Here is a 12,643-nt window from a genome sequence, read left to right on the forward strand (position 1 = left end):
TGGATAAGCAAGCATTACCAACTGCAGAGATACAGAAAGTAACAGCATGTATCTCACCAACTTAATTCTGAAAGGCTTCCAGTCCCATTTTGAAAATTTAAATGTGGATATACTGTTGATCAAATATGTCCAAATACAAGTCAGGAGTTAGGATGGATCAGGATTTCTCCTGAATTTGGCACATGAAGCCAGTAATTTTGTAGCTCAGCCATATTGTAACCCAACTCAATATTACTTTTAAGTTATAGGAGAAACACTAACTCAATTTTAGAAGGTCCTGATAAGTTTACTGGATGAATCTCATCTCGAGAATGAGATTATTTTATCAAAAATGATCACTTCCTTTTCATCAATGTAGTATCCAAAGAAGTATCGATTAGGTGGGTTAGTGGAGTAAATATGTGAGGTTGTGGGGAGAGGGCAGGTCTGGGCCTTGATAAGATGCTCCTTTGGAGTCAGTGCAGTCTCGATGGGCTAAATGGCCTCCTTCTTTACTGTGGGGATTTTATGTTCTATGATCTTGAATGACTTTGACTTTCAAATGCACCTGTGACCTTGCACCGTGCATCAGAAAAGAAACAAACACAGCAATATTCAAAAGAATGTGACTATAAGGTTGCTAAGACATTGATTTGTTAGTTCAAGTCAATAATCAGGAAAGGTAAGTAGGGGTCAACAGTAGCACACAATGGATCATTATAAAGTGATGCATTGATTAATAGGAATATTACCTGTCGCTCCTTTCTGTGTTTTCTTGAAATAGATAACTTAAGCTTTTAATTTCAGATGATGATTGTTAGCACTGCTCATTGAATATCGATTAATATTGGAAACACTAACATTTTAAATAAATATTCCCCTGTTCTTTGAACTCCTGTTTGTTTTTCACTTTCAGCTGCTGCACATGAAAAGCAACAAATACTTGACTGTGAATAAGCGGTTACCAGCTCTCTTGGAGAAGAATGCCATGAGAGTCACTCTGGACGGCACAGGGAATGAAGGCTCCTGGTTATTCATTCAGCCATTTTGGAAGTTACGAAGTAATGGAGACAATGTAAGAATTTATCAGTAGTAGTCTAAAATTGCCTGCCGTTCTTGAAGACAATTGCAGTGGAAGATAAATAACTGGTATTCATTACATTTTAATGTGCCAAAACAATCTACTATTCCAGGACCTTCCTGGAATGTAAAAGTAGCCTCCAGCTTCTTTTTCCCAGTATAAAATGTCTCCAGTCCCTTCCCCCCTCACTGCCCACAACAAGTCTATAGAGTTCATGGACTATTTCATCAAAAGATTGAGACCTTCCATTCATCCAGTTCTTCTCTTTTCCTTCTTGCCCATCAAACCAAGCTTTCCTCCATAGAATCATAGAAAACCTACAGTGCAGAAGGAGGCCATTCAGCCCATCGAGTCTGCATGGACAACAATCCCACCCCAGACCCTATCCCCACAAGCCCACACATTACCTCACCAATCTGTCTAACCTACATATCCTGGGACAATATGGCCACTCAACCTAACCCCCACATCTCTGGAATGTGGGAAGAAACCAGAACACCTGGAGGAAACCCAAGCAGACACAGGGTGACTGTGCAAACTTCACACCGACAGTGACCTAAGCCCGGAATCGAACCCAGGTCCCTGGTGCTGTGAGGTAGCATTGTTAACGACTGTGCCACCATGCCACTCCAGGCTGTCCACTGCTATATTCATAATCTGTTTCTTCCTCAGTTGTTCCTCTCCTTTCTCTGCCATTTCCAAGCTTGATGTGCTCCTGAGCTCCATTGCCTTCTCTCTTGATCCTAAATCACTGTAATGCTGGCTATCTTACCTCCTTTCCTGGCCACCATGCTAGTTTCCTCCCTGAAGCCTATCTCCCTTTCATTACACCCTCCTCTGAAAGCTTTACTCTTGCAAACTATTACCTTGCTGCTGACCTCTCTTTCTTCTCAAGTCTGTGAACATAAGAACATAAGAAATAGGAGCAGGAGTAGGCCATCTGGCCCTTCGAGCCTGCCCCGCCATTCAATAAGATCATGGCTGATCTGTTGTGGCTCAGTTCCACATTCCCGCCCTCTCCCCATAACCCTTAATCCCCTCGCTTATCAAAAACCCATCAACCCGCGTCTTAAAAATATTTAGCGAGGTAGCCTCCACCACTTCAACGGGCAGAGAATTCCAGAGATTCACCACCCTTTGAGTGAAGAAGTTCTTCCTCAACTCCGTTCTAAACCGCCCCCCCTTTATCTTGAGGCTGTGCCCCCTAGTCCTACGGTCCTTTCTGAGCGGGAAGAGTCTCTCCACCTCTATCCTATCCATCCCATTCATCATCTTATATGTCTCAATGAGATCTCCCCTCATTCTTCAGAAACAGCTCCAGACAATGTCACAACGCTTTGTCTGACTGTAGCCATTGTGGCTTTTCCTTCGCCATCCTTCTCTATCTCCCTTTGTCATTGTTACCCCACTATCCTCCTTCAAATCCTCTCTTCCAATACCCTGGTTTATGGAATTAACCTGGCTTGGTTCTACTCCTACTTGTCCTATCTTATCCAGAGAATCTCAGGCAGTGACCCCCCACTACGTTATTTACTTCTGGAATCACCTTCAAAGGTTGATCCTTGGTCCTTTGTCACCTACGTACTGCCACTATGGTATCTGCACCAGGGTTTAGTCCTTCTCCACCACCTCACCTGGTTTCTCCATTGACTCTGTGCTCATGGATTATTTTGACAAACATCCAGAAACATAAGTTCCTCCAGTTAAACAAATCTAGACCAAAGCCATTGTTGTGGCCCTCCAGATTAAATTCCCTGCTCTCCTTACTAATTCTGTTCCCCTTTCTCAGCAACTATCTACAGTTACATCAGCCTGTTCACAACCTTGGCGTCCTGTTCAAAATCATGTTGAGCTTCCAATCCTATGCCTTCACCATAACAAAGCCAACTTACGTTCAACTCCATGAATTTGTTTGCCTCTGCCCCTGCTCGGTCTACTTGGTGCCAAAACCCTCAGTGAAGTGAAGTCTTTTCACTTCCCGACTTGAATATCCCAGCGCCCTCCTGGGCAGCCTTCTGTCCTCCATATCATAAGTTTCAGCTCATCTTCGGTTCTGCTACCTGTATTCCACCTTGCACAATGTCCTGCTTAGCTATTCCCCATGCTCTTCATTCCTGCCATGGCTTCAATGCCTCCAATTTAAAATTCTCATCCTTATGTTTAAATCCATTCATTGTCTTTACCCCCTCTCTGTGTAGCTTCTTCCATCTTTACAAGGGACTCTCCACTCTCCCAATGCTAGCCTCTTGTGCCTCCCCATTTTGTGTTTCCATTGGTGGTTATGCCTTTAACTATCGCACTCTGAAATACTCTTCTTAATCCTTTCTTTCTCTCCATCCTCTCCTCCTTTTAAACAAACTTCTGGCTTTCCTCACTTTGGTGCAGGATCCATTTTAAGCTGATCAGACATGGGGATTTTATTATACACTTAAGATCTCAGAATCAGTTGTGTCCTTACCTCCTTGAGATCTCAGATCACTGTTGTCAAAAGACAAAAACATCAAAAAGAAAGACTGTCAGAAAAGGTGAGAGGACGGAAAAGAAGGAGGAAGAGAGAGAAAGAAAATTAAAGAAGGAAGAAAATCGAAAAGAGAAGATCAGGGCAATAAACAATGGTACCCACCCAGTGCGGGAGGAGACGGAAAGTCACTCCCTTTACTGCAGCAACAGCAGCACATATTTTGTCAATTTCACAAATGAGTGCAAAGTAAATATTCATTTCATGCCAGGTTCACTATCAACAAAAGTAGACAATGCTATTCTACTTTGAAGTAGAACTTCTTTGAATTAATAAATAAGTTTATGTCAAGGATATGATGATTTCAAAATCTATTTTGTGTGTCTGAAATCAAGTTTGTTATGGCATAGTGGTTAGCACAGTTGCCTCACAATGCCGGGGACCCAGGTTCGATTCCCAGCTTGGGTCACTATCTATCTGGAGTCTGCACATTCTTCCTGTGTCTGCACGGGTTACCTTCACGTGCTCCAGTTTCCTCCCTTCCAAAAGACATGCCGGTTGGGTGCTTTGGCCATGTTAAGTTCTCCCTCAGTGTGCCCGAAGGCGCCAGAGTGTGGAGACTAAGGGATTTTCCCAATAACTTCACTGCAGTGTTAATGTGTGCCGACTTGTGACATGAATAAATAAACTTAAAAAAAACCTGTTTTGCTAATGGTGTTCAATGATCATATCATGATATCATGAATTTTGAAATTTTGTGATACCAAATGCGGTTTCAAAGCATAAAGCCTACACTGTGGCCAGCTGGTTTTAATATTACTGCAATGATATTTTGATTGTATTTCTCACAACATGCGAATGCTATGTTTTAGGTGGTGGTTGGAGACAAGGTCATATTAAATCCAGTCAACGCTGGACAGCCGTTACATGCAAGCAATTATGAGCTCCTTGACAACGCCGGCTGTCAGGAGGTAAGGATCCAATGAGAAGAAGGGAACAACAGCGAATGTGAGAGAAATAATGAAAGCAAGAGAACAAAAAAGATTCTTGGCGAACGATGGAGAGAAAAGAAAAGGTTCAGGGCGATGAGAAAAAACAAGGAAGGAGGATCTAAAAGGGATTTCAGGAAAGGAAAACAAAGAGCAGAGAGGGTCAAGGAAAGTGGGTCTTTTAAGGGTCTTTTAAGAGACTTTTGGATTAGTACATGGGACTTAGTAAGGTAGTCGGTTATAGGTAAGCCTAATAGGTAGGGACATGTTCGGCGCAACTTGCGGGCGGAAGGGTCTGTTTGTGCTGTAGTTTTTCTATGTTCTATCTTTTAAATGCAGATGAGTATCCATACAAATGGAGAGCTAGGCAGATTTAGCATCCTGTGGTTGCATTTCTTCGTGCTTTGCCAGCTTCATGTAAGATTGTATATCATATATCATTATTCCAAGAAAGAAAAAAAATAAAAGATCCTATCCATCCGATGAAATTATTGGAAGTATTTCTATATAAACATGACATGTATTTGAGAGCAGAGGTAACTTGGATTCGACTTCTGTTGACACACAATAACTAAAATTAATGCAAAATCACTTGTGGTAGTAGGCATTGAATAGGTTATCTGTAGCAAGCAGCTAATGGTTTTCATTCCAATGCTGTTCCATTAATTCTTTAATTTTCAATGCTAGGTAAACTCCGTGAACTGCAACACAAGCTGGAAGATTAATCTCTTCATGAAGTACAGTGACTATATGGAAGACGTTTTGAAAGGGGTATGAATTGTTTTAAAGTTGGAAAAACATATTGCTGAAGGATCATTTTTGACAGTGCACTGTTCATTTGGATAATGAGTGCTGAGGTTCAGGTGGAGACACAACACAGTTAACCTACAAGTCCACTTTTCTTTCACACATATTTATTTTAATCTTTATTTGAAGCAGGAGATACAGGGCTGTGGGGAAGGAGTTGTGGCATTAGTTTTAGTTTGACCTAGGGAAAAGGCAATGGAGCTTTCTACACTGCGAGGGCACTAAACGCAACGCAGGAATCAGAAACAGGTAACTTGGCTTCTTGAGTTTTCTCCACCATTCAATAAAATCATGGCTGATACGATTGTGGCCCCAACTCCACTTTCCTGCCTGTTCCCCATAACCTTGATTTCCATTTTGATCAAAAAATCTGCCCCATTCAGTCTTGAATAAATTCAATGAGCGAGCTTCCATTGCTGTTTGGCAGGATGAATTCCATAGATTAATGAATCGTAGTGGATGGGGCAGACCATGCAAAGGTCCTTTGATTTCAGGTGGATATTTCTGGCCCTGGGACGAGTGTGGCCAGAAAATCCTTCCCTCTGAGAGAAAAGAAGCTCTCTTCGTCTCAGTCTTAAATGGCTGAATCCTAATTTTTAAGTTGTGTCACTGGTTCTAGATTTCCCACAAAAGTGAACTTCTCAGCATTCACCTGGCAAGTCCCATCAGAATCTTATTCATTTCAATAAGATTATCTCTCATTCTTCTGAACTCCAATGAATAGAGGCTCAAACTTTCCTCGTACGACAACCCATAATACCAGGAAGCAGTAGAGTGCACCTTCTCTGAAATACTTCTAGTGAAGTTATATTCTTTCTTAAGTCAGGAGATCAAAACTCTACATTGGGGCTTATGAAATTTTAGATTGGAGTCCTGATTGATAGAAGTTGTTGTTAAGTTTATGATGAGTGTGTGATGCATTGAGCTGTGGCAAAGACCAGTGGTGCAGTTATTTAGGTTGTGGTGCATTCACTGACTTTGACTGCTTGCCTGAGATAATTGAACCTTTTGTGGTATTCAAGTGTTTGAGGTTTGCCTCTTGGAATTGTCCTCCATGGTTACCTCTGAATATGTGTCTGGCCCCCAGTCAACACAGGACATCTGTCCTGTCTGTTACCTTCTCCACCAAAGCCTCCAGTGCAGGATCCAAGAACCTTGGAGCCCCTTTGAACTCATGGTGTGCCGTTCTTCAGTATTTTTGAAGTCAGCGTTACTTCCTCCATGACCACCAGCACCTGCTCCAGCCACAATGCACCTCTCCTTTTAATATGTACAGGCTTGTTTCAAGTGGTGCAGGCTGTGGTTCTAGCCATTCCCATACTGACACCTTGCTGATTCAGATAAACATTCAAGAGGGAAGTTAGCACTATCTGGATGCTGAAATAATTGAAATGAGCAGATAACACAAAGCTGGTGTGTTGCCTTCATTGCAACCAGCAGGTGTAGGTAAATATTGCATCATAGGGGTGTTTGAATTTAGCTCTCAGGGAGTTTTCCAATAGAGCCTAAGTAGAAAAATGTGATTATTTCCAGGGTTATAATCCATTTATTTTATTCGTTAGCCTCTAAAGCGTTTAAGATTGAACAGGAATAGAAAGGCAGGAATTCTATATGAGAATAATGGGCGCTAAAAATAGCTTTCAATGGAATTTAAGCCAAACAGTTCTTTTGTATATTCAGTTCTTGTTCATACATTTCATGTTGTAAGCATCAAATTGGTTTTTGGGGAGGATGGAATGTGCTAAATTCCTTGTTGGACCGGTTTATCAATGTCATTAACATTTTATTTAGTAGTTAAGAATTTGGCCTTACATTTAACTTGATCATTTGATACACCTTCGATATTTCCTGTTTTTCTATGCAGTTTCATTTGGCACAGACTAGCATTATTGAACACATTTGTACCCTGTAGCTTGGCACATATAGGGTGCTGAAAATTTTGGCCAAAAACACAGAGAACAGCACAGCACAAGAACAGGCCCTTCAGCTCACAGTTTTATGCCAAACATGATGCCAACTTAAACTAATTCCTTTTGCCTGCCCTAGGTCCGTATCCCTCTATTCCTTGTAAATTCATGTGTTCATAGACTCCTACAGTGCAGAAGGAGGCCATTCAGTCCATAGAGTCTGCACTGATCCCAATTCCACCTTGGCTGTATCCCTTCAACACCATCCATTTACCCCAGCCAGTCCCCCTGACACTAAGGGACAATTTAGCATAGCTAATCAAGCTGACCTACACATCTTTGGACTGTGGGAGGAAACTGAAGAACCTGGAGGAAATCCTCGCAGACACAGGGAGAATGTGAAAACTCCACATAGACACTGACCAAAGCCAGGAATTGAACCCAGGTCCCTGAGCTATGAGGCAGCAGTGCTAACTGCTGTGAGGCAGCAGTGCTAACCACTGTGCACTGTACTTATCTAAAAGTATCTTAAATGCCCTGAATGTATCTGTCTGCACCACTATCTCTGGCAGCGCATTCCAGAGACCTATCATTCTCAATGCAAAAAACTTACCTCTCACATCTCCTTTGAGCTTTCCCTCTCTCACCTTAACTGCATGCCCCTAGTACAGGACATTTCAACTCTGGGGAAAGAATTCTGGCTGTCAACCCCATCTATTCCTCTTCCCTGCACACTTCTCCTACTTTTACGTTTGATGTCTGTCACCAGTCTCCTGGAAGTCCATAGTAAAGGTTATTCTGACAGTTAGCATGGCAAACCGTGAAGAAGTATGTTGCATTAACCACCAAAACAAAATACATGACCTGTTTGACAAGCACCACAAACTATACCATATATAATTATGTAAGAGTCATATTTTTGAGACTTTTTTTTAGACAAAAGGCTAGGGCTCAACTCTTACATGGGTTATTTTGAAGGGTTCTTGACTAAAAAGTAACAGGGAAAACCACTGCTGAAATGCAGAGAAGCACCTGATCAGTGCTCTCATCATTTCGGTATGAAATTTATATGAATAAATAAATAAATGCGGAACTTAAATTTGCTTCCAGACTTGGTGCCTTAGCTTAGTCAGTCATTTGTATCCCAGATACCTAACCCTTCATTGTGAAGATTTCTTTTTACAGCCCACTGATTTTGAATTGGACGTAGAGCTCCCCTTATGGGTGGGGTTTTTCTGAACAAGAGTTGGGACATGGTTTTAGATTTTTAAATCTTTTTATTCTTGTTCAAGTTATGTTCCTGCTTGCTTCACATTATGGTATGTTTTTTGAAGAAGTGCCAGATTCTTTGGCATTCCCTTCAAGAGCTGGTAGTTCAGCCATTGTAGAGCCAATGTTGAATTCCAGGGCATTGCAAAACCATGAAGGGGAACTTTGGAACTGTATTTTTGCAATCTGATGTAATATGAGGAAAGGTGAGAAAATCGGTGAATAGTTTGCTCGACTTTTTGTGATGATTTTAAACAAAATAAATGGTCGTTAAGACAGTAGAAAACAGTTAACTACACTAATGGTTATCCTCAAATTCTTTAAAAATACCCATTTCTAGACACCCTATTTTCCTAACTTCAGAACTAAACCTCCCCAAACAATATCCCAAAGGTTTTAAAACTTTTAGCAAAACCCAGAACTAGTTACCACACTAGGCACCTATAGCTTTCGGGGCTGCTTCTGAGTTGGAACGGAGGCATCTGGTTTCTCAAAATAGTCTTTTTCGAGACATAACTTGTTGGGAGCGAACACAAGTTTTTTCTGTGTGGGCTGCAATCTCAAAGCAGCTCACTGCAAAGGATGATCTTTGCCTCTGATCTACGGGGTGGGATTTTACAGCCTTGCTTGTCCCGAAATCGTAAAATCCCATTGTCCGCTCCTCACCCGCTCTGATTCTCGTGGTGGGCGGGCGATTAAATTCCAGCACAATCTTTGTTTTGATTTTCCCTTATCTGAACTAACCTTCTCAGAAGTTACTCTTAATTACCTTTATCACATGAGCTCACCTTTTAGAATGTAAATGTGAAACCCCCCTTCTTACCCCTGATCTTCCATTGTTACTAAACTTGACTTCAGTGGACACATTTTCCCAGATACGCTTCTCAGCATATCAGAGCCCTAGTTCTATCAACTCTGAAAATCTTTCCCATGTTACTTGTTTCCTTTTAAAACGATAGCCACCAGACCATATTCCCGATTATTGGATTTCATATTTTTTTCCATTTTATCACCATGTCTTAATGCTCTTGTGCCCAACATCTCTCTGTTGCAATGCACTGTATTCCCAGTTATTCTTTGTCGTTCTCAGTTTTATTGATACTAGCATGGTCAGTTTGTCTTCTGAACTTTTCTGTCTTGTTTCATTTAAGCTGCAGAGCTGCCATCCTACATGTTTTTCCACTTCCTTATTGTCAAGAAACCATGATTCATTATGATCTCACTCTTTCCCCTTCTGCAACTATCAAATTTTAACTAACTGAGCTTGCTGACATCGTTCCCTTATTTTTTACTTTAAAAAAAATGTCATGACATTTTGTGCAATGCCATTAATTGATACATCACCCAGGTTTCTTAGTTGATAAAATATAGCACAGTAGCAGAGGGGCCAGGTTTTGCTGAAACGAGCATCTTGCGATGTGCCCTGAGTTAAGCTTACAAAAATGCCTGTTGAGGATTTATAAACGTTAAGCTCGTAAAAGTTGCTGGAAGCATGAACTCATTAAGGCACAGACCGGAAACCAGGCAGTTTAGAATCATGGTGAATAACTGGGAATTCAGTGCGTCACCTCACGAATGAGAATAAAGGATTGAGAAATAAGCAGAGGAAGGAGTAAGAAGGAGGGTGAATTAGAATGAGCAAATTCAATATCCAATAAGGTATAGGAAAAATAAGCAGAGGGAATGAAAGATTGGGTCAAGAGGAAGAAATAAAGTGGCAGAAATGAAAATAAGTAAAGAATGGCAAAAACTTTAAGATTTGACATTTTTCAAATCTCCCAAAACAATTCACAACCTTAAGGAATGAGAGTTCACACATATAATTGCTTGCTTTCTGGGTCAGTGATTAAGAATCATCAACAGTTATACTTGGTTAAGAGAATACTTACTCTTTTAATTACCAGATTTAGCTTACTGCACCATGTTTAATGAGCGGTTAATATGTGAACGTAGCAACATCATTGAAATCATGCAGTGCTTCAACATAGGATACCATATTTGAAAAGTTAATGGTGCAAGTATCATAAACCAGCCAGCAACTCATGGTGATTCACAATCATGGGGTATTTCTAGCTCGCTACAAATTACTGACCACTTTGAACATTAATTATGACATGTGTCATTCAGATGGGGATGTCATTTTTTCAGAAAATAAACTGGTACAAGATGTTCCATGCCTTTTTTAACTTGATAAAAGAAACAGCATTGGCAGGAGGGAATCAGGAGAAAACCTCTGTCCTATCCAAATAAATTTGGAACTTTTTTTGAATGTGAATGTTTTGTTCTGCCTTGCAGGGTGATGTGGTAAGGTTGTTCCATGCAGAACAGGAGAAGTTTCTGACGTGCGACGAATACAAATCAAAGCTGCATGTATTTCTGCGCACGACACTCCGCCAATCTGCCACCTCAGCAACAAGCTCAAACGCACTCTGGGAAGTTGAGGTAATTTTGACTGTATATTCCACAAAGTCAAATATGCATTATTTTAGCTGCAGTAATTGTTTGCGATAAAAATGTGTGTCTAGGGTGGCATGGTAGCACAGTGATTAGCACTGCTGCTTCACAGCTCCAGGGACCTGGGTTCAATTCCCGGCTTGGGTCACTGTCTGTGTGGAGTTTTGCACATTCTCCTCGTGTGTGCGTGGGTTTCCTCCGGGTGCTCCGGTTTCCTCCCACAGTCCAAACATGTGCAGGTTAGGTTGGTTGGCCATGCTAAAAATTGCCCCTTAATGTCCTGAGATGTGTAGGTTGGAGGGATTAGTGCGTAAAATATGTAGGGATATGGGGGTAGGGCTTGGGTGGGATTGTGGTCGGTGCAGACTCGATGGGCCGAATGGTCTCTTTCTGTACTGTAGGGTTTCTATGATTTCTACGGCTCGCATTTGGAATACTTCTGAACATTTTTCCCAGGTTTAATTCTGCCTGGCAGATCTAGATGAAATATTGCACTGACCAATACATATATTGTGGAATCATTTCAGCCCTGAACCATCCCTGATTTATTATTGGCTGCAATTTCAATGATGTTGGTGCAGAGTGAGTGAAAGGGAGGATTTACCTCCAGCCATTCCACCCCTCCAGGGACATTTTTGAGTGTAGATGTATTTGTGAACCATTGACTTCAAATGAAGGAGAAAAATTCCTTCTGCACTTGCAACAACTCAACTCAGCTATTTTGTAATAATACACAAAATGCAGGGGTTTGGGCAATAAAAAACCCATCAGAAACAGAAACAAAATGCCTCATTATCAGTAAGTTCTGCTGGAGTTCACTGGTTGAGAATAGAGCACGTTACAACATTCAAGAGACGCCAGTTTCTTCAGCATTCACAGGTGAATTTAAGATCTTTACCCTTGCTAGATTGGAAAACTCCCCTGTCGGTCATTCTCTTCTGCCAGATGGTGAGGGAGTGCGAGGGAAAAGGGGCTGTGACTCCCTTATCCATTTTCTGTCCTTATCATGTATACCATGCAAAATGTACTCCAGCAAAAGTGACTTCAGAGATATATGGGGTTGAAATTCATCTTGGATGGAGATTCCAATGGGCTGTTGTTGGATTGACTGATGTACTACACATTTATCTCAATTGGCTGCATTGAAAGTGAATCTCGGGAGCTATGTATAACTGGTCTGTTTGACCCCACATCCCAAGATGAATTTCTGGCCCACAGGAACATCTGTTACACATCCTTGATCCAATAACTTGTCACTTGCTTCCCTACTGTAGACTTTCTTTATGCAATCTATGTACTAATCTCTGATTTCCTTTCGTTGATATTAAAGGCCTCTCTCCCTTTTCTCCTTTTAGGTTGTCCACCATGATCCCTGCAGAGGAGGCGCTGGCCATTGGAACAGCCTCTACAGGTTCAAACATTTAGCTACAGGCCATTACCTGGCTGCTGAGGTTTGCTTATTACTTTGTTTTAAGAAATAATGCTATTTTGAGAGAGAGATCACTGTGCTACAACTATTGCTTCTCGGCCTATTGGCTAAGATCAAGTGTAGTATTGACATGCTGTGTTTGGTTGAAGTCATTAGGTTATATTCGTTTGAAGTAATTTTTAAAAGTGGCATCTCAGTCTTTTGGCTAAGATGCAATGAGATTAAACCTTGGAGGGGGAGCTATGCCTATTCCAATCAGCTTGGATCATG

The 12,643-nt window shown here is 41.3% G+C and overlaps 1 protein-coding gene and 1 pseudogene across 3 annotated transcripts in view; both read left to right on the forward strand.

The window, feature by feature from the left end:
• Positions 1 to 12,643, forward strand: part of itpr3 (inositol 1,4,5-trisphosphate receptor, type 3) — a 290,731-nt gene that overhangs the window by 110,011 nt on the left and 168,077 nt on the right. For all 3 annotated transcript variants that reach the window (XM_080210067.1, XM_080210068.1, XM_080210069.1), the window contains exons 5-9: positions 896 to 1,054; positions 4,391 to 4,489; positions 5,195 to 5,278; positions 10,786 to 10,932; positions 12,300 to 12,395. In XM_080210067.1, coding sequence (XP_080066193.1) covers positions 896 to 1,054; positions 4,391 to 4,489; positions 5,195 to 5,278; positions 10,786 to 10,932; positions 12,300 to 12,395 — 585 coding nt within the window. The remainder of the gene's footprint in view (positions 1 to 895; positions 1,055 to 4,390; positions 4,490 to 5,194; positions 5,279 to 10,785; positions 10,933 to 12,299; positions 12,396 to 12,643) is intronic.
• On the forward strand, positions 12,461 to 12,604 carry LOC145357171 (U2 spliceosomal RNA; annotated as a pseudogene).

The sequence above is a fragment of the Carcharhinus amblyrhynchos genome, chromosome 22, assembly GCF_965287045.1.
Source record: "Carcharhinus amblyrhynchos chromosome 22, sCarAmb.v2.hapA, whole genome shotgun sequence".
Classification (NCBI taxonomy): Eukaryota; Metazoa; Chordata; class Chondrichthyes; order Carcharhiniformes; family Carcharhinidae; genus Carcharhinus; species Carcharhinus amblyrhynchos.